Source organism: Phalangium opilio, unplaced genomic scaffold (genome assembly GCF_054372755.1).
Source record: "Phalangium opilio isolate 3A_F unplaced genomic scaffold, DU_Popi_V2 ptg000209l_1, whole genome shotgun sequence".
In the NCBI taxonomy this organism is placed as follows: Eukaryota; Metazoa; Arthropoda; class Arachnida; order Opiliones; family Phalangiidae; genus Phalangium; species Phalangium opilio.
The window spans coordinates 20,298,804-20,317,263 of record NW_028324217.1 but is presented as its reverse complement, the minus strand read 5'-3'; the positions used below and the strand labels follow the sequence as shown (position 1 = coordinate 20,317,263).

At 37.7% G+C, this 18,460-nt stretch overlaps 4 protein-coding genes across 6 annotated transcripts in view; 3 read left to right on the top strand and 1 right to left on the bottom strand.

Moving 5' to 3' along the window:
• LOC149621167 (uncharacterized) overlaps positions 1-18,460 on the top strand; it is a 149,143-nt gene that overhangs the window by 104,772 nt on the left and 25,911 nt on the right. The window lies entirely within an intron of this gene.
• Positions 3,986-16,585, top strand: LOC149621171 (uncharacterized). Its single transcript, XM_089855768.1, has 6 exons — positions 3,986-4,374; positions 10,380-10,461; positions 10,535-10,639; positions 10,994-11,125; positions 11,211-12,090; positions 16,531-16,585. The coding sequence occupies exons 1-6, from the start codon at positions 4,208-4,210 to the stop codon at positions 16,566-16,568; spliced, it is 1,404 nt and encodes a 467-aa protein (XP_089711894.1). The 5' UTR covers positions 3,986-4,207; the 3' UTR covers positions 16,569-16,585.
• LOC149621172 (uncharacterized) lies at positions 4,544-7,020 on the top strand. 2 transcript variants are annotated; one of them, XM_089854202.1, is made up of 2 exons: positions 4,544-4,801; positions 4,885-7,020. In XM_089854202.1, exon 2 carries the CDS (start codon positions 5,112-5,114, stop codon positions 6,222-6,224), a length of 1,113 nt encoding a protein of 370 aa, XP_089710328.1. In that variant the 5' UTR covers positions 4,544-4,801; positions 4,885-5,111; the 3' UTR covers positions 6,225-7,020. The 2 variants fall into 2 exon arrangements, with proteins under 2 accessions (XP_089710328.1, XP_089710329.1); XM_089854203.1 differs by having other exon boundaries at positions 4,544-4,813.
• On the bottom strand, positions 15,290-17,398 carry LOC149621170 (sodium-coupled monocarboxylate transporter 2-like). Of its 2 annotated transcripts, XM_089855774.1 has the most exons (6): positions 17,365-17,398; positions 16,766-16,920; positions 16,515-16,693; positions 15,852-15,964; positions 15,752-15,782; positions 15,290-15,667 (listed from the first exon to the last, which is right to left on the bottom strand). In XM_089855774.1, the coding sequence occupies exons 1-6, from the start codon at positions 17,372-17,374 to the stop codon at positions 15,622-15,624; spliced, it is 534 nt and encodes a 177-aa protein (XP_089711900.1). In that variant the 5' UTR covers positions 17,375-17,398; the 3' UTR covers positions 15,290-15,621. The 2 variants fall into 2 exon arrangements, with proteins under 2 accessions (XP_089711900.1, XP_089711899.1); XM_089855773.1 differs by lacking the exon at positions 15,290-15,667 and having other exon boundaries at positions 15,738-15,964.

Here is an 18,460-nt window from a genome sequence, read left to right as displayed (position 1 = left end):
TCTAGAGATGAAACCAAGAATGGCCAGTTACAGACCATTTTGGACAAGAACGCAGACCTTTTCACGCCGGAACTCGGGAAGTTAAAGGACGTGCAAGCTCATCTACATTTGAAGCCTGATGCCATACCGAAATATTGCAAAGCACGGTCGATACCGTATGCAATGAAAGAGGATGTAGAAGAGGAAATTCAAAGAATGGTCAAAGTTGGAATTCTGGAGCCAGTAGCCTTTTCAGAGTATGCGTCACCAATCGTACCAGTCCAGAAGGTTCAGACACAGAAAAACCACGATGAAGGCCAACGCATAACAGCAAAAAGGAACTCCATAAGAATCTGTGGGGACTTTAAAACGACAGTAAACCCAAACTTGGACACAGAAGTTTATCCACTGCCTCGAGCCGAAGAAATCTTCTCCAAGCTCGCGGGATGTCAATACTTCTCCAGATTAGATTTAAAGGAAGCATATAATCAACTTGAGCTCGACGAACCCTCTAGAGAATTCACGGTGATAAACACGACAAAGGGTCTATTCAGATATACCCGATTACCTCAAGGAATATCATCCTCATCTGCAATTTTCCAGCGACACATGGAAAGAATCTTACAGCATCACCGTAATGTATCGCCATTTTTGGACGACATATTGCTTGGCGGCAAAACGGCCGAAGAACATCTAAAATGCCTCGATGCCGTTCTGACAACATTACGGGAAAATGGACTGAAGCTAAAGAAAGAGAAATGCAAATTCCTAGAAACAGAAGTCGAATTCTTAGGACACCTCCTAGACAAAGACGGATTGCATCCACAAGAAAGCAAATTAACAACAATCAAAGGAGCACCCCCACCTGAAAACGTTGAACAACTTCGCGCTTTCTTGGGACTATTGAATTATTACTCCAAATTTTTATCAAACAACGCTACAAAATTAGCACCACTCTACGAGTTGTTACATAAGGAAGAAAAATGGAATTGGACGGAAAGACACAGGAAAGCTTTCGAAGATGCCAAAACATCTATCTTAACCTCGAATCTGCTGGTACACTACGACGTTTCACGAGAAGTTCACCTCGCAACAGACGCCTCGCCGGTAGGGTTAGGAGCCGTGATCTCTCACCTGAACGACAAGGGAGAAGATCAACCAATCGCATTCGCTTCTAGAAGTCTAACGACGGCAGAACGCAACTACTCACAAATAGAGAAGGAAGCTTTGGGAATAATTTTTGGAGTAATGAAATTTCGTGACTATTTGTATGGGAAGAAGTTCATGCTTCACACAGACCACCAACCGCTAGTGACGCTATTTGGAGCGAAGACGCAAATTCCACAAATGGCAGCAGCTCGAATACAGCGTTGGGCTCTTTTGCTATCGTCATATAGCTATGAGATAAGATTTCGGAAAGGTTCGCTAAACGGAAATGCCGACGCTCTGAGTCGATTACCTCTACCGATGGAACAAAATATTACGCCAGTACCAATGGAGTATGTCCTATTACTCAGAGATATGGATAAGGGTCCCTTATCGGTTAAGGAACTCGAACTTGCAACACAACAAGATCCCGACCTAAAGCTGGTAGCAAAATACATGAGGGAAGGATGGCCGAGCAGGAAGATTCCGACAAACCTAGAACCTTACCATAGAGCAAGACTGGAATTGTCAAACTACGAAAACATACTACTCCGTGGAAACCGAATAATAATTCCGAAAGCTTGTCAAGCAGAGATGTTAACAGAATTACACAGCTCGCATCAAGGCATAGTAGCAATGAAGAATTTGGCAAGGGCCAAGATATGGTGGCCATCGCTAAACTCTGATATAGAAGAAATGGTCAATTGCTGCTCCATGTGCCAAAATTCAGCGCCAATGCCAAAAGCCCATTATCAGGAATGGAAGAAACCGACAGGTCCCTGGCAAAGAGTACACGCAGACTTCGCAGGGCCCATAGAAAATAAATACCTCCTCATAATAGTGGATGCGTATAGCAAATGGATCGAAGTCGAAGTAACATCCAACACGTCTACGGAAGCAGTAACACGAAGCTTACGCCAACATATGGCTCGATACGGCATTATCCCAACTCTCGTCACAGACAATGGAACTTGTTTTACAAGCGAGGCATTTAGAGATTTTACATCCCAAAATGGAATAAATCATTTGAGAACAGCACCATACCACCCAGCCAGCAACGGCCAAGCAGAACGAACTGTTCGCACAGTAAAAGAAGCTTTGAAGAAAGTTAGTGCCGGTACATTAGAAGCCATCGATACGCTAAACGCAGGGTTACGAACTTTCCACACAGGAACCCTTGAAACAAGATTGGCAAGAATTCTTTTAAACAATAGGAGAACACCAAATTCTTCGGGAAAATCACCAGCCGAACTAATGTTGGGTCGACAAATAAGATCTAGGCTAGATCTGTGTAACCCGAAGAAACAGTTTCCACACGAAAACTCTCAAGGTTCAGATCCGGAAAAGGAAGGAACATCCCAGGGAAAATGTTTTGAGAACTCAGACCCCGTATATGCCCGGAACTTTGGTAAAGGAGAGAAGTGGCTAAGAGGAAGAATAAAACGTAAACTTGGAACAACCATGTTTGAAATAGAAACAGACTTTGGAATAATTAGAAGGCACCAAAATCAAATACGCCGAAGAAGCTCGGACATCAAAGTAACACCGAATACACCGGAAGTATCCAACCAAAGTCAGAAGCCGCAGTTTACAAAGCTACCAAAGCCACAAACAGATATTGATCTTCAGGGAGATGAACATCCAGTACTAGAAGCTCCAGAACCTGACAAAGACGTTGGTGAACCTCCGGTAGTTCCAGAACAAGGAATTCAAACCCCAGCAAAGGAACCACTCGGGACCAACCAGACTCGACTGGACATCATACCCAATTCAGAAAATCATTCCTCGCACGATAGGAATTCAAATTCACCCAGTACAGAAGAGACACCCCCGGCAAAGCAACCAGTAGCGCCAACAGTCAGAATACAAAACCGACCACGACGCACAAAAAGGAAACCAGCTCGTTACTGTAATAAATAAATTTTGCTAGGAGCTCCTTAAAAAAAAAAAAAAAAAAAAGGAGAAAGTATGGTTGTAACAACGTAATTACGCCTACAGATTACACCTACTACTGATAAGACTTAGTTCACGAGTTGACCGATAGGGGCGTGTTAGGGATCTCTAGAAAGAACCGTTAGAGATCACTCTGGAAAATGACGCGGAACTAGTTAGTTCTATTGTAATGCTTTAATGGATTTTAGCTAATAAAATAATTTATGATATTGGTATAACTTGAATACATATGTTCTATTATTCAACCGACATACACAATACTTAGCAATGCTTTTTTAAACCGTAAAATCCCTAACGGATGCCTTCGAGCTCACGAAAAGTTAACGTTTACCGTTACCGTTAAGTTTTCGTCCAAAAAGTTACAGAATAGACTTTTTCACCAAACGGTTTTTGCCGACCGTAATCTTTACGGTTCACGAAAACTTTACGGGCAAAAACGCTTACAGAATAAGTGGATTCCACTTCTTCATTTTAGCAGACGACGCGTCCTGGTCAATGGTCAGGGACCAGTTTATTTAATCCAGACCAGGGGGTGGCAGGCCCAATGTCCAGTTTTAAAAAATCCTTATTTCAAATTCCCACCCTGTACTCCCAAGCAGTCTGGGAAATAGCACACTTCCTCTAGTCCAAAACCAGTTTATTAATTGTTTGGACTAGCTTTTTAATTCAAAAAGTGGGGCTTACTGGTCCCGAGGACCAGTTTATTAATTGCATATCTATAAGAGAACAAAGCCTGGAACCAGTCCGGAGACCAGTTTATTATTTCTGACCCTAGGGGGGTCACTGGTCCCAAGGACTAGTTTAAAAAATATCCTTTTTTCCCAGACTGCTCCCAAGGACAAGTTCAAAAAATATCCTTATTTCCCAGACTGATTGGTTAGGAAAAAGCTGTCTGCTAGACGTTCTCTTTTTTTGGCGTTTGTACTTTGTAGTGAATTCCTTTGTTACGGTAACGGTTCCTCCTTTAAAGGCTTTAATGTATTTTTATTGATTATCAAAAAGAGTATCTATATACAAGAAAAGCTCTTAATAAAAGTTGAAGCTTTTTCTCTTTTTTAACCCCAAAAACAGAACAGTGTGAGTAACTGTGAAACCAAAACAACGTTAATATAAGCCTTGCCTGGTAAGAATGTATATTAAACTGAGGGAAACGCCCTTTTTAACACTAATACTTTGTTTATGGCCATACTTTTTATTATTATTAAAATGTTACGTATTTTATCATAACAGGAAAACTGTACAAAGTATGATGGAATTTGTTAAAGAATGTCGTGTTTTGGTCGAACGTTTAAGCTGGTAAGTGATGAATAAAATGCAACTTGGATCGTGTCAACCAGGCATAACGGATCCAAATCTATTGATACTTTTATACCTTGAAAAGAAATAGATCTTTCTTGCTGTTTAAAAAATTAAAAATGCTAGCAGAATAAATAATTTATACGAAGCTAGTTGTAGTTGTATCAGGGGTAAATGACGAAAGGAGTTAAAGACGCTAGCTTCCGTAGTGTAGAATACAGTGGGACTTTCAAACGTAGACACAGAAAAGAGAAAACGCCTCGGTCGCGCCGTCTATAATTCAAAATAAGTATGATATTTTCTAACCAATAGCGTGGCAGCAAAGTTTCGAAAGTCATGCTGGGATATCCATTTTCTCCTGTCTGCTAGTGTTCGTCTGCTTACTACTGAGTGACAACTAGGCTTAGAGTAAAGTTTATTCATTAAGGTGAACTATAAAGTTGGTAAATTAATTATTCGTTAATGAAATGGAATTAAATGGACTCATAAAGTTTACAAATGATCAAATAGAAAAAGAAAACCCAAGTGAAAGGCGTTTGTTTATAATCAACAAGTTAAAAAATGGCCCTGCTCCAAATATCTCGGAATTTCTGTTGGAATTGGTTGATGTTTACAAAAAGTTGGAAGTAAAAGTATATGATGAATTTCTCAAGCCTAAATCTGCCCCTAAAAAGAAAAACAGTAGTAAAAACCCAAATGAAAATGAACCTGAGTGTCGTAAACAAACTAAATATGCAATGGCAAAGTTCATGTTTGATTACCATAACGAAGCGGCTTTGGTGAGAGAGACATATTTAGACCACTTCAAAAATTTAGTCTCAAATGATAAAACGTCTGAGTTAGAATCAGTTACTTCATTTTATATGAGTAAAGTGTTCGAATATGGTCAAGTAGTTAATCTGAGACAAAATTGGGCTGACAGTGCTGATGGCAACAGTGCTAAGATGAAAGAAGAAAGCTTAAGTGGAATACTTAAACTTGGAGGTGGTGGTTTGGCTGGAATTAGAAAAGTTGCAGTGAAAGGAAAGAAGAAAACTCTTTCAGTAAAACAAACAATAGAGCAACATCAGTTTTACAAGATGACTGTTCAGTTTAAAATGACGAGTGTGGAAAAAGAGAAAAATCTTCCGTTGGATCTAAAAGTTCTCGACCAAGGAGGCCTACTTTTTCCAAAAAAAGGGTTCCTTCCTTTCATTAGAAAAGTTAATGACGTAACCAGAAGCTACGCAAACTCTAGAAATTACAATAAGTATGGAGTCAATTTGATTAAAAAAACAACTGAGCAAATTTTCAGCCTGAAAAAAGAACTAAGGGATTTATATAATGATGGAATATTAAAGGAGAACATTAAAGTTATAAGTGAGGAAGTTTCTAATAAATTTTTTGAAACCTGGTTGAGGAAGATGGTGCATTGTCGTATTCAAGAGTTTGTGGGTAGCTATTGCAAAATGCAAAAATCAAAGAAAACTGACGTTAGTTTAAGGGATAATTTATTAGCACTATCTAGTCGGGGATCGAAGGATGCCAATAAAACAGTGAAGTCAAAAGCTACAAAAAAGAAACGAATCACACCTGAAACTAGTCAAATAAATACTGTCTACAAAGCTACCTTAACAGGAAAACCTAAAGGTGTCACTAGACTGAAAACTGTCAATGTAAGACAAGCTGCTGGTCCATCAAACTATTATGAGCAAGATAGTCCAAACTCAATTAATAACCTATCCCCTGGCCTGTCTGGTTCCGAAAATTCCGGGAAAACAAGTGAGCAATTAAAAACTAAAACTGTGAAAATTAGCAAGCTTCGAAGAAGCAGACGAATTGCTGGTAGAGTTCTCCTAAAGGATTACTAACCCCTGCTAAACTGTGATACAACTAGTCAACAATTAAATGATTCCTAATTCTGAGATCATACAAACGCAAATCAATAAATAATTCCATAGAATAAAAATAATGTGATAATAAATGCTCTAGATCCCTGGTTCCTATTAAAGATTAAATTCAGATTTAAATGGCTTTAATCAGATATAAATAGCTTTAATCAGACTTAAGTGACATTTGGCGCTGATAAAATCAATGTTCCTTGTTTATTTAAAATAAAATGTGGGTCAAATATTTTAAATATTGTTTTTATTATAAAAAATCCAATTTTAAATTTAAGAGAAACAGTGAAAAAGGTATCATATTATCGGGATCCGTGGTTCCAGGATTAAAATCATATTTAAATGACATTTACTCCTGATAAAATCAACGTTCTTAGTTTCTTTAAAATTAAATTTGGGTTAATTATTTTTAAAATATATTTTTATAATATATTTAAAAAACATTTAAGGGAAATATGGTTCATTTATAGAAAAAATATAGAAGATACACGTGATTCAACTTGTTAAACTCCCGCTTAATTATGATTTTCATAAACTGATTTTTACAAGTCCCCAGATCTAATATATAGAGGTGCATCTCTGTAGTCTTTGTTTGAAGAGTGTCTACCCGTAATATTTGCTCGTACTGTCACAGCTTTACGGGCGTGGCTGTAGTTTACGCTTGAAAGTTTACTTCCTGTTGAATATTTGAACTGCGCGAATAAGCTTTCAACAGCGCTACCATTTATTCGCGAAGGTGAAATAAAATATCCTCGATTCCTTGAAAGAAAGTCCAAAGCTAACCCTTCCATTCCAAATACGCAAATTCTAAGGAGGTCCCATGTTTGCCAGGAGATATATTCAGTTTGTGTCGCTTTGTTTGGTTGGAATGTAGAATTTTCATTTAATAATTCACTGGCCCACTCCTCAAAAAACGTATATCCCTCCCTAATTGATTTCAAAATTAATGAATCTTTACAGTCGATTTTTCCCTTATTTAGTAAACCATTTTCAAAAAGCTTATTACAGGCTTGCAAGTACAAATAACATTGCATAGCTCCAGAACGGCTATCTTTAGTTGCGCTGCTGTCTTGTGAATGCGTGTACAATTCTGATAACACTTGAGGTTGCTGCATGATTTTAGACGGCTTTACATTTAGTTTTGTCCACGCATCTCTAATAATGTAGCTTTTTAAAAGCCTTGGTACAAAACGCATTTGGCCGTTCTTTGCCCTTTCCTCCTCCCTTTTATAAAGATCTTCTATTTGCTTCCATCCAAATTTAACTCCTTTTCTGGTAAAATCTTTTGGCCCATCTTCTCTAGATGCGTATAGTTGGCCAATGAAATTCTTTAAATCATGAGTAGGGCAAGTTATCCAATAAATATATCTATCTATAGCAAACGGGTGCTTAAATTTAGGGGATACATCGAAGTTGTATTTGCCATTTTCTTTTTTATATCCAAACGCCCCTTTAGTGTTCATTGTCAACTTCATAAGAGAAAGATTGGAGCTAGCTCCATCGCAAACCAAGCCGATAACTTTGAAATTAAACTGTTCAAATATTCTTATAACTTCGTAAAGGTTTGTCATCATAAAAAATATATTAACTGAGTAGCTTGAAGAGTAATAAGGGCCTATTACGTCAAAATTTGAGGACATGTCTCTCCATAAAAATTGCAAAATATACTGAGCCGCGGTTGGTGTTTTTTTGTGAGCATTAGAAAAGACGTCATGCAAGCTTGGAAATTCCTCTTCTGTCATGGCCAATCCCATAAACGCGTGAGATTTTGAATTCCATATGACTTGGTCTATAACTTTCACTTCGTCGAATATGAGAACACCTTCACCAAGGGGCTCTTTTTCTCCTTTACTTATTTTTTCATTTCTGAAGGAAGAATATTTTTCAGATTGATCCTTCGTGTATTTAAAATCAATTCCAGGTTCACTGTCGTACTTTTTAGCTTTGGCTCTCACAGTGTCAAGACTAGGAAGTTGAAGAATCCCAAAGTCACGTATTGCTTCAAATGCTGCTTTACTCCTGGTGTAAATGGCCAAGGCAATTCTGTAGGTTATTATATTCCAGCGATTTTGTTTAGAACCAGACTTGTTTTTAATTTGGTCCTGAAAAAAATTCTTTACATCTTCGTGATGACGTTTTTCTGAATCCCTTTTCCAAATTGTTTTCAATACTTCAGCGCTGGATGGCAGTTCATTACATGTTTCATTAATGATATCGTCAACCTTTTCTGGGTGGTCTGAATTTATAAGCTTTACAAGATGGCTTAGCTCGTTTGACTGATTATCATTCAAGTTTATGTCTTTTTCTTTAATTAGAGCTTGAAGTTTATTTAGTTTTTCTTGAATAAATCTTCTTGCACTTTGGGCACGATTTAATCTTACTTTTCTACTTTTTGGTGACAAAAACGATAATGGATAATTGCTACTTATTCGCGTTCGTTTCAAATTTCTTGTTGGTGTTTCAACAATTTTTCGTTTCAATACTCTTGACAAGTTTCTTTGCAATAATCTACAGTTTTGACATTTTTCCAAATATTTTTCACCCCGTACTGGTTGTGTCTTTGAAAAAATTACCGGACAATCACTAGATTGGTACCGCAGTGTTGGAGTTATTATTTTTAAAATTTTTGGATTGTTAATGACACGAGTTAATGGAAGTTCATTAATTTTGTTTTTGTCAACGCCAGTACAAAACACTTTATTATTGACTTCTGGCTTAAAGAGCAAAAGTTGAATATATTCTTGAAGTTTTCCTTCATCCAAAGAACTCAAATTGAGAATGTTGTCAATACGATCTTCTTTGAATAGTATTGATAAACAAATTTTCCCACTCTCGGTGACAGTAACAGATATGGGATCACGTTCATCGTTGAAGATTCCAGTAACTTTACTTGAAGTTATTTCTATAGCAAACTCGCCTCTTATAAGCTTTTTCACCTAAAATAAAAGTAGAGAGCCTCATGTTGATATCCAAAAACCATTGGCTTAACCAGGGGTAAATAATGTTATTTACCCCTGGCTTAACGAGAAATATTGATGAAGTTAGGGGGTAAAGTCTCTTTCTAATAAGTCAGGCTAAGAAACCTAATTTCACCAAAGTATGTCTTGAATCTTAGGGTTATACTAGTATGGAAATATAAATCAAACCTTGTATCTTAAAGACGAGTATTCTTGACAATGCAGAATTTTCATTATTTTATGGATGAGGCTTTTATCCGTTGGTAGGTCCATTGAATCATCACCAGACACAGTTTGCACAGCACAGTTAGACACACTTCTATAAGCTGCCATAATATTAGTTTGAATCACCTTGTCTTCAAATTTTGGAAGCTGTGATTGATTTTGTTCCGGTGTTTCTAGTTTTTCTTTTAGTGAAAAGTTACATTGTGTTCCTATGGATTTGGATTCGTTTGCCGATTTTTGGGCCGCGCTATCCAACGATGGTAAAATGTAGCATTGCGTTTTTGCATCCTTCAATACAGTTTTACTTGTTTTAATTTCTTTGGTCACAGATACAGTTGATCCTGATCCCACAGTTCCCACTGGCACTGACTCGGAAAAATAACTAAGCCTTGGCTCACTGGGCCGACTCTGTAACAGCGCACTTACGGCAAAACAAGTTTGAACACATTTTGAGGATTTTCCCGGCTTCAAATTGCAAATTGTTGACTTATCTTTCTTCTTTAAATCACTGTTCACTCGCGATTGAATATAATAATTATATTGGGTTGATTTATGAGACGTCTTGACAACATCGACACCCGCCATTTTACTTTACCCAGAATACCTTGCGGCGCGAGATTTTAAGGGAAAATTTTCAAGGTTGTGGTCTTATTTACAATACGGTTCCAAAGATGGCACTACGTTAGTTACAAATTCTATGACGTTTCAAGGTCCCACTGTATTCTACACTACGGAAGCTAGCGTCTCTAACTCCTTTCGTCATTTACCCCTGGTTGTATTCAGAAAATGTGCTTGAGAAAATCCCTAGTCTTGAACAAAAGTGTCACAATTTAAGCATTGCTATGTTTTTCTTAGCTTTTTATAGCGAAAGCTACAATGTATGGGGAAACACTCCTTGTCCGTTTTTGATTTACCTTCAGTTTGAAAAATTATTTCATTTTAGGGTAGATTTTCAATCTCACCAACTCTCTTTACAAAATTCCGAAATGAGTTTAGTAAATCTTCAAAGGTTGGCAATTAAAGAGGTATTTTGCGAAATTATTGCAATATTTCCTGTTTAAGACAAGCTGAGTTAAGTTATTGAAACTTTGTTTTTAGGAAATGGACTACGAAGAAGATTGTAACTATGATCACTTGAGCCAAGATGATCTAATCAAAGAAGTAAAAGCTAGAGATGATCGAGTTAGGAAACTGGAAGCCAAGGTATTATCTAAGCATAGGGGTTTTTTAGCAGTGTGAAATAAATCACAGAGATATGAGAAAATTTAAATGGACAGTTGTTGAATCAGGTGTGCCTTAAAATAGAACCAAACTCTATAAGTGGGTTAATTAATTAAGGTTATTGGTGAAGACACCTATCAGGATTGGCACAAAGCTAAGGGGATTGGCAACACGTCCTTCGTTTCTTTATTAACAAAGAAACCCGACGAGGGCCTTTGTTGCTGTTCCCCTTCTTGCGTGTCATTATCTTCCCCTTTTTCTCGCTTGCCCCTTTAAAATACGTTTAGCCAAAGAAAGTCCGAAGATTGTTTTGTAATGGAATCTCATTTTGTTTAGTGTAATGTTTTAATTTCAAAAATGGCAAAAGAGAGAGTGAAAACAACATTAACGATAAATAAGCAAATAGACGAAATTGAAAGACTCAATAGGGTCAATAAAGAGTTGGAAAGGAGAATCAAAGATCTGATGGTATGCAACATTCTTCACTTTCATACTCGATTGGAAAGAGAATTACTTTAAGAATGAGAGTTATTGTTAATTGTTTAAAAAATAGGAGAAGAGTGGAATACATCAATTAGATAATGATGAATACGTGAAAACTGAACCCGTTGAAAATGATTTGGGAAATAATGGCCAGGAGTTAACCCTTCCTATTGTGATGCACAGTGTCCAAGCTGTCAATGTCCAAGGCAACCTGTGTAAAGAAAATATTAGTCAAGAATCACCTGTTTCTGAGGTTGGCAATACAAACCCCGAAACTACCTTGAAAAAAACTGAAAATGTGGGGTTTATAAAGCGAAATACGAATCCATGTGTCTCTAAACCGAACTACTGTGACAGTTTGCCTCAAAGTGCGCCTTCACCTAAACTTAAGGTTGAAAACCCATTCGAAATGTCCCCTGACACAAACACGGAGAGCGCTTCGCCACGAGAACCTCTTGAAAACAATATAACCATTAATGATTCTTATCGTAAATCGCCAAGTGTCTCGACAGAGAGGGACACTGAGGATAATTCAACTCCATCGAAGAAATTTGGTGTTCCTGAATTGAATGTTGAATCCGAAAAACATTTGGTTCTTTCTGTTGACGCAAATGTCGAAGACGATTCATTAGAAGGATCCCCAGAAAACGATCTTGATGAAAATCAATCCGAAATCGCCGTGACAGATGCAAAAAAAAGTGATGAACAAAATCAAAGTGATATATTGTTTGTCGATCCGAGTTCATCGAGTGTGCCAGTGCGTGTTCCTGAAGTAGAACGCAACCCAATTGAACTATCAGAACTGACCTCTGTCTCTATGGAAAGCGATTTACCCGAAGTGCCAATTGCAGTTCAACATGATAGTTCGGAGTCCAACTCGGAGACATTAGAAGATGTCGCTCCAAAGAATCCAGAAGGTAAAACCTCATCGCCTCGTTCGGAAATTGCACGTAAGTCATTTCATTCTTTAATAGTCTTGAGGACCTAGATTGAGATATCATATTTCTAAGCCACTATTTCCGCCTTCTCATTTAACTGCTCGTAATACAATCCCAATGTATTATTTCACCATCCGAAAAACGCGAATGATGGAGACACGGCCTCCCTGATTTTGGACGTAATTCCGCTTTAAACTTAGATGAAAACTAATCTTGGGTCGAAAGCCCCTAAGCGATGCTCATTTTCAATCGTGTGGTTGTAAATACTTAATAACAAATAACAGTGGCATGACGCCATATTGTTGCGCACTTTAGTGTAGTTATACTGCTTATATTATTGAAGCGTACGCTGATTCACGTGATCAAAGCCTTTACTTTTCTTCGACATTTAAATTGCTTGTTCGTACAACTTGGCATTCTGTTCTTTTCAAGTGCGTCTCCACAATTCTACGTATTTGCCTTTTTTTGCAAACTTTATGTGATGAGTACATCGTTAATTCTACCTTGGATGAGACTGTAATGGATTGGAATATAGCATACGTCTAACACGGGCGGCGGGTACCTCACCTCGGGACAGAAGGGGGGGCTGTTTGGGGGTTTTTAGTTCGGTCGTACGACTTGAGAGACACCTACTGTAGAATTTTTTCAAAACTCGTCTGCTTTTTTCACAATATCTTTTTTAAAAGTGAAGTGTTAACGGTTTTAACTTGGATGAGAGTCATGAGACTGTCTCAGTCTCAGGTTTGAAGAGATATTAACTTAATAACGGTATTCGTATTTATTACTTCATTATGGGTGTGTACTGCTGCTATGTTGACTGTAAAAGTGACTCCAGTTATCATAAGAATATAAAGTTTTATCCCGTTCCAAAGTCGGGAAAGAGAAAGAATGATTCTAAATTGGAAATCACCAAAAAATGGGTTTCAAGTATTAATAGAACATCTATTACCCCATCAAATTTGAAAAAACATCACCACGTTTGTAATTTGCATTTCGTTGGTGAAAAAGGGCCAACTAATGACAAGTTGGGAAAACCAAAATATTACCTCTCCGTGTCAAGAAGATTATATAAACTTAAGTATCCAATGAAAACGTTATTATGTTTCTGAGTTGGGGTTTCCCATTTTTGTTGTTGTTTTGAAAAATATATCGCAATGCACGGACCTTGATAGATATAGGAGGCAATGAATGAAATATATCACAATGCACGGGCCTTGATAGATATAGGAGGCAATGAAGGAAATATATCGCATGCACGGGCCTTGGTAGATATAGGAGGCGATGATAATCTCTCTCTTTGCACGAGAGGTTTATCTTTAATATTTAAATAAATATAATTAGTTTTAATTATTTTAATCTTCAATAATTAACATTAATAATAGTTAAATCGTTTAAAATAAAGTTATACCTATTATCTTCTCAAACTTTGCTAATATTGACGTTTAAAGTGAAGGGTACCCCTCTTGCGAGCTTTCTTCAAATTTTGGGGTATATATACGATTCGTTTCCATTATAATAGTAAGGAAAAAGCGCAATTGCGGAAACCTTTGGTGGCGATACCACCTTAGGGAGGCTAGACGTTTCTCGTAACCCTAGCTGATCGCTGCGTATATCCTAAAACCAAACGATGATAATGGAGTAGAAGCCAATGATACAGATTGGTGTCTATGTGGAATAGACGGCAGACCAGTGGATGGTGGTTGTTAGAAGCCAGTGTAAGTGCAGACTGGTGTCAATGTGGGATTGACAAAGAACAGAAGATGATGGTGTTGGAAGCCAGTGTAAGTGCAGACTGGTGTCAATGTGGGATTGACATAGAACAGAAGATGATGGTGTTGGAAGCCAGATAAGTACCAGACTGGTGTTCATGTGGGATGGACAAAGATCAGAAGATGGTGGTGAGAGAACTCAAGTAGAGGAGCCATTTCCGTGACTGTGAAAGCATTTCGGAAATGGCGAACACGTTTGCTCCGATACGCAAACTGCGAACGCGGTGACGTGGGTGTAACAACGGACAGACAGACAGACACACACACAGACACGGCCGTTACAGAACCTCTCCTGGACTACGTCACACGGAGAGGTAAAAATTGAATTCAAGCAAATCATCGGTAATTAAAATTTGAAAATGCTGAGATTTAGAAAAAATTAAGATCTAATTATTAGTCTAAGTTCAGCAAGCCAGGCCAAGTGAAGATAGAGAAAATAGTTACCGTAAATAGCGGCCGAAGCCAAGACGCAGACAACGAAAAAGATGCTTCTGAATAACTTTGTCATTTTGGCTGTGCAGTTTACCCAATCGAGATCAGAAAATGCATGAGGTGTTATCCCGCTTAACTGCTATTTATATTTCTACTAGCTTCAAGCTGAACCATTAATCTTATTCCAAAAATGTTGGGTTACGATCATCGAAGATAACTTGATTGAGAGCAGAATTGTATTTTGATCAAGACGTAAATCTCGTTTCGCCTAAATAATCAATGGTACAATTAATTATCAATTTACGTTAACTTAAATTAACACCTGCTAATCCAGTGCTCAAATCTGATATTAATTGATGGTTCTTAACAACATTGTCAAACTAGCTAGTAAGTCCACGTTTATGACGTATATTAAAGGCTCCTAACAGCTTCATATTATTAGGGTTTAATAATTTCTTATGCCTAAAATACAGTGTAGGCTGTTTCTGATAAGTCTGCCATAATTTAAGGGAGATGCGCTTTGGGCTATTATGAGTTGAAAATGTAAATTTTATGACATTTTCCCGTCCGGGCCACTGTTTTCGAGTTATGATTTGATTAGTGTTTTAGGGATGACCCCTTAATTAAGTTAGCATTGTCTTTCAGTTTCTCAATGAAATTTAAGGGGCGAATCGTAAAATACTCAAAAATCTTGACAACAGTAGCCTGGACGGAAAAATGTAACATTTTCAAACTCTAAATTTCCCAAAGAACATTCCCCTCATTTTATGGCAGGCTTATCGAAAATACCCTGTAAAAATCAAATCCAATGTAAGAAATACATCGGGGGACACTACCTTGAACTGTAGGTCCAACTTCCTGTTTGACAAGACGACAGTTATTAATGTGAATAGTTCTACAACTCGCAGGTGCCGAGCTAACAATATTTTGTATGAACTAACAAAGATGCATTTTTATTATTACGTATACTTTTACGTAAGTCGGTAAGCACGTGAGGTAATCGTGAATGCCATTCTATAATTTTGACAAGAGAAATCAATCAAAATGATTAAAGGCATCGTAGTGGGAATAACAGTATTTAATTTAAATTCACTTTATATATTTATATTTATAATTTAACTATATCGTAAACTGTACAATATATCTTTACTAATTTTAATTTAAAGAAATATACAAAACCAACAATTTTATATATTATTTATCACTAGTATAAGACAGAACAAACTTAAGAAAGTGTATTAACTGAAGTATATAATATTTCTCTTCGAGAGAAGTGTACCAAAAAGCGGGGTGATTGTATTTCATCCTTCTATTATCCTCTGCTGATATCACGCAATAATTTTTATGTCAATTGAGCTGATTCTGGTTCTCCATTTTCGGCAGGGACTCTAAAAGGAAATTTGGAGAATTGAGTGATCTTCCACTTCACTGCCTTACTCTCTCATTCATCTATTTGCTTTGATATAACTTACATAGTTTGAACTTGCGAGTATTTTTTTCGTGCTATGTAATGAAAAAATTCTGTTTTAATACACTTTATACTGAAGAAAGGATTCGTTTGTATATTCTCACCATGGAAAGCGACTAAAATTTCTGAAAAGGCAATTCCCAATAGACAAGCCAATGAAAATCCAATAGTGGTGTACCAAAAATATGATATCTCGTACAAAGGCATGAAAATACTTCTGTCAATTACATTGAAGAAAAAAACAGATTCGTGAAGAAATAGCAAGTGATTCTTGTAAAATATATTTGTAATAGCAGGGATAGATTTAATTTTAGAAGTAGGAATGGAGAACAGAGTAATCTGGGCGCGCGTCAAAGTCCCGGATCCCCTTCCCTGGGACGAGGGGGGTATGAAAGAAGAGGCGGGTCATAAGGACAGAGGTAAAAAGGAAATACGTATTTTTCGCCGTCCCCGCCAGCGACATCATCAAAACGTAGTTTAATTGAGCCGCCAATAAGATAATTTAAACTTACCGTTACGTGTTGGAGGGAGGGGCTTTATACTGGGTGGTCTATGAGTCGGAATAACTGAAGTAAATACTAACCGTTAATCTCCATTCCTACTTCTAAAATTAAATCTATCCCTGGTAATAGCCAAAAAGGTTTTTAAGGCCTGTATCCAACGAAAAGGATTGTCAATCGCCCATTTTTATTTCCATTCTCGACTTTGAATTAGCCTAGAATCCTTTTTGTTGGATCTCTCAGCCTTTAACACTTTGAGTACATTACCCTTTCTGTTCCACAGTGACCTTTACAGATGAGTTAAGATTGGTTTCCCAGTAGTCAAGGGCGCATTGATCAATAGAGTGTCCCAGGGTTTTATATTTGTTTTTCTTCACGTACAAAGAGTTGCCAATTGCAATCCAACCGATGAGAGTCATAACTATCACTAAAGATGACAAGCAAGCCTTGAGAAGAGAAAAAAAATGGACAATGTTATAAATTCATTTTTGGTTTGGTGCAAGATGGTGAACTCTTACGGCTTTTGTTAGTTTCTTGTAAAACATAAGCAACAAAGCGATGCTACTCAAGGGTCCACGAAATAGTCCGTTTATTATGCTTAAAACTTTGACGGCATTACCAATCAGCGGTATTATGAGGCTGGTGAAAGTTGCAAGTAATCCAAATAAAAAGCCTACGAAGAAAAATTGTTTGTAAACAACGTGTTTTCAGAACAGACCCTTGGTAAGAAAAAATTCATTGATTCTTATGATCTTTTAAAAATATGGAGTAAACATAGGTCTGTAAAACGCAGGCTCCATTTAGCCAATCAGTAGCATTCTCACACTAGTTCGCCGCCATTGAGGGGAGGAGCCATCATAAGCCAAACCTCTCTGGATCACTTCGATGTAACCAAGAGGGAAAGACACGGGGGTAAAACCATTGCCTTCCATCTAGCTTTGCAGCGCCTGCGCACAAGCCGTTTTGTATCCAGAGAGCAGAGAGTGAACAGAGACAGTTATTGGTCAACCGTCTTGTATGTCCCGATACTGAGGGTTGCCTACCCTCTTTTTTACATCGAAGAGGCTTATTCCATCATGAATCTTTCCTGGATCAAGATTCAAAACATATTACTTACTTAAAACCATGCATATCTTAACAGAAACATTCTCTTTCGCTGTGATACTTGTTGAATTTACTTGTATAAATTATAACTCTACACAACTTTCTATTTAGTAGAACTGTGTTTTATTTTTAGTACAGTTCCCCGGGATTCATTGTCTTTACTCTGGTTCCAAAAGGTAGACGATGTGCTTTGCCAAAGATGCAGGGTTCACACAGTTCTTTATTCAGTTTGACTGTGATTCCCAGTTCTTTCTGTAATAGCGCTCTTACATGCCGTTTGTCTTGGTGTCCCCACCTCTCGTGGTATAATTGTAAAGTGGAACTTTCTGCCTCAGTTATATTTACTCTTTCTACTTTTTCTGGAGGAACTGGTTCGATGGCTGCCTTGTACAGATTGCCGCTTACTTCACGACTTCCATACAGTACTTTTCTTTCATTCACTTCGAGCCAGCACTCGGTCGCCTTGGAAGTGAATTTACTGTCTCTATTCCGGTCTTGGGCTGCCAAAACAGAGAATAAATTTCTCGCGATGTTTGGGACAAACCAGACATCATTCAGAGTCATCTTCAAGGTTTCTTCTCCTGTGAATGACATGATTTGAATGGTGCCTTTTCCAACGGCTTTGAGAGCTTCTTTTCCAGCTGCTTTGATGACGCATGGGTTTTTAAACTCCTTGAATTCGATGAATAGATCCGGACAATTTGTCACATGCTTCGTGGCTCCATTGTCGATCCACCACCCTGTTGCATTTGTCTCAGCTGTGTAAACTTCGTTACTGATGCTTTCTTCACAAGTAGAGACGAGTGCTACATTGGTGTCAAGGGCATTACTCTGAGGGGTGCCCTCTTTCTTCTGTTTTGGTGGTCGTCCATCCGCAATCCATTTCGTACAGTTTATTACCCAATGTCCTTTCTTTTTGCAGTAATTACACGCATCCCCTTTCTTTGATCTCTGTGCACTTTTGTTCAGTGACTTGCCTGATTTTGCCACTAGCGCTACTTCGTCAAGCTTTTCACTTGCTGCATTCTTCTTAAAGGTCCTCTCAAACATATAGAGCTGACTAGTTAACTCATCAAAAGTTTTCTCCTCATCTTTCGATAGTAGCATCC

Coding starts and splice junctions, on each gene's coding strand:
- LOC149621172 (XM_089854202.1), top strand. CDS start 5,112: ATGGCAAAGTTCATGTTTGATTACCATAACGAAGCGGCTTTGGTGAGA.
- LOC149621171 (XM_089855768.1), top strand. CDS start 4,208: ATGTATATTAAACTGAGGGAAACGCCCTTTTTAACACTAATACTTTGT. Junction 10,640..10,993: donor TTAGGAAACTGGAAGCCAAG/GTATTATCTAAG, acceptor CATTTTGTTTAG/TGTAATGTTTTAATTTCAAA. Junction 11,126..11,210: donor GGAGAATCAAAGATCTGATG/GTATGCAACATT, acceptor TTTAAAAAATAG/GAGAAGAGTGGAATACATCA.
- LOC149621170 (XM_089855773.1), bottom strand. Junction 16,694..16,765: donor ACAAGAAACTAACAAAAGCC/GTAAGAGTTCAC, acceptor TCTCTTCTCAAG/GCTTGCTTGTCATCTTTAGT. Junction 15,965..16,514: donor GTCACTGTGGAACAGAAAGG/GTAATGTACTCA, acceptor TGTAATTGACAG/AAGTATTTTCATGCCTTTGT.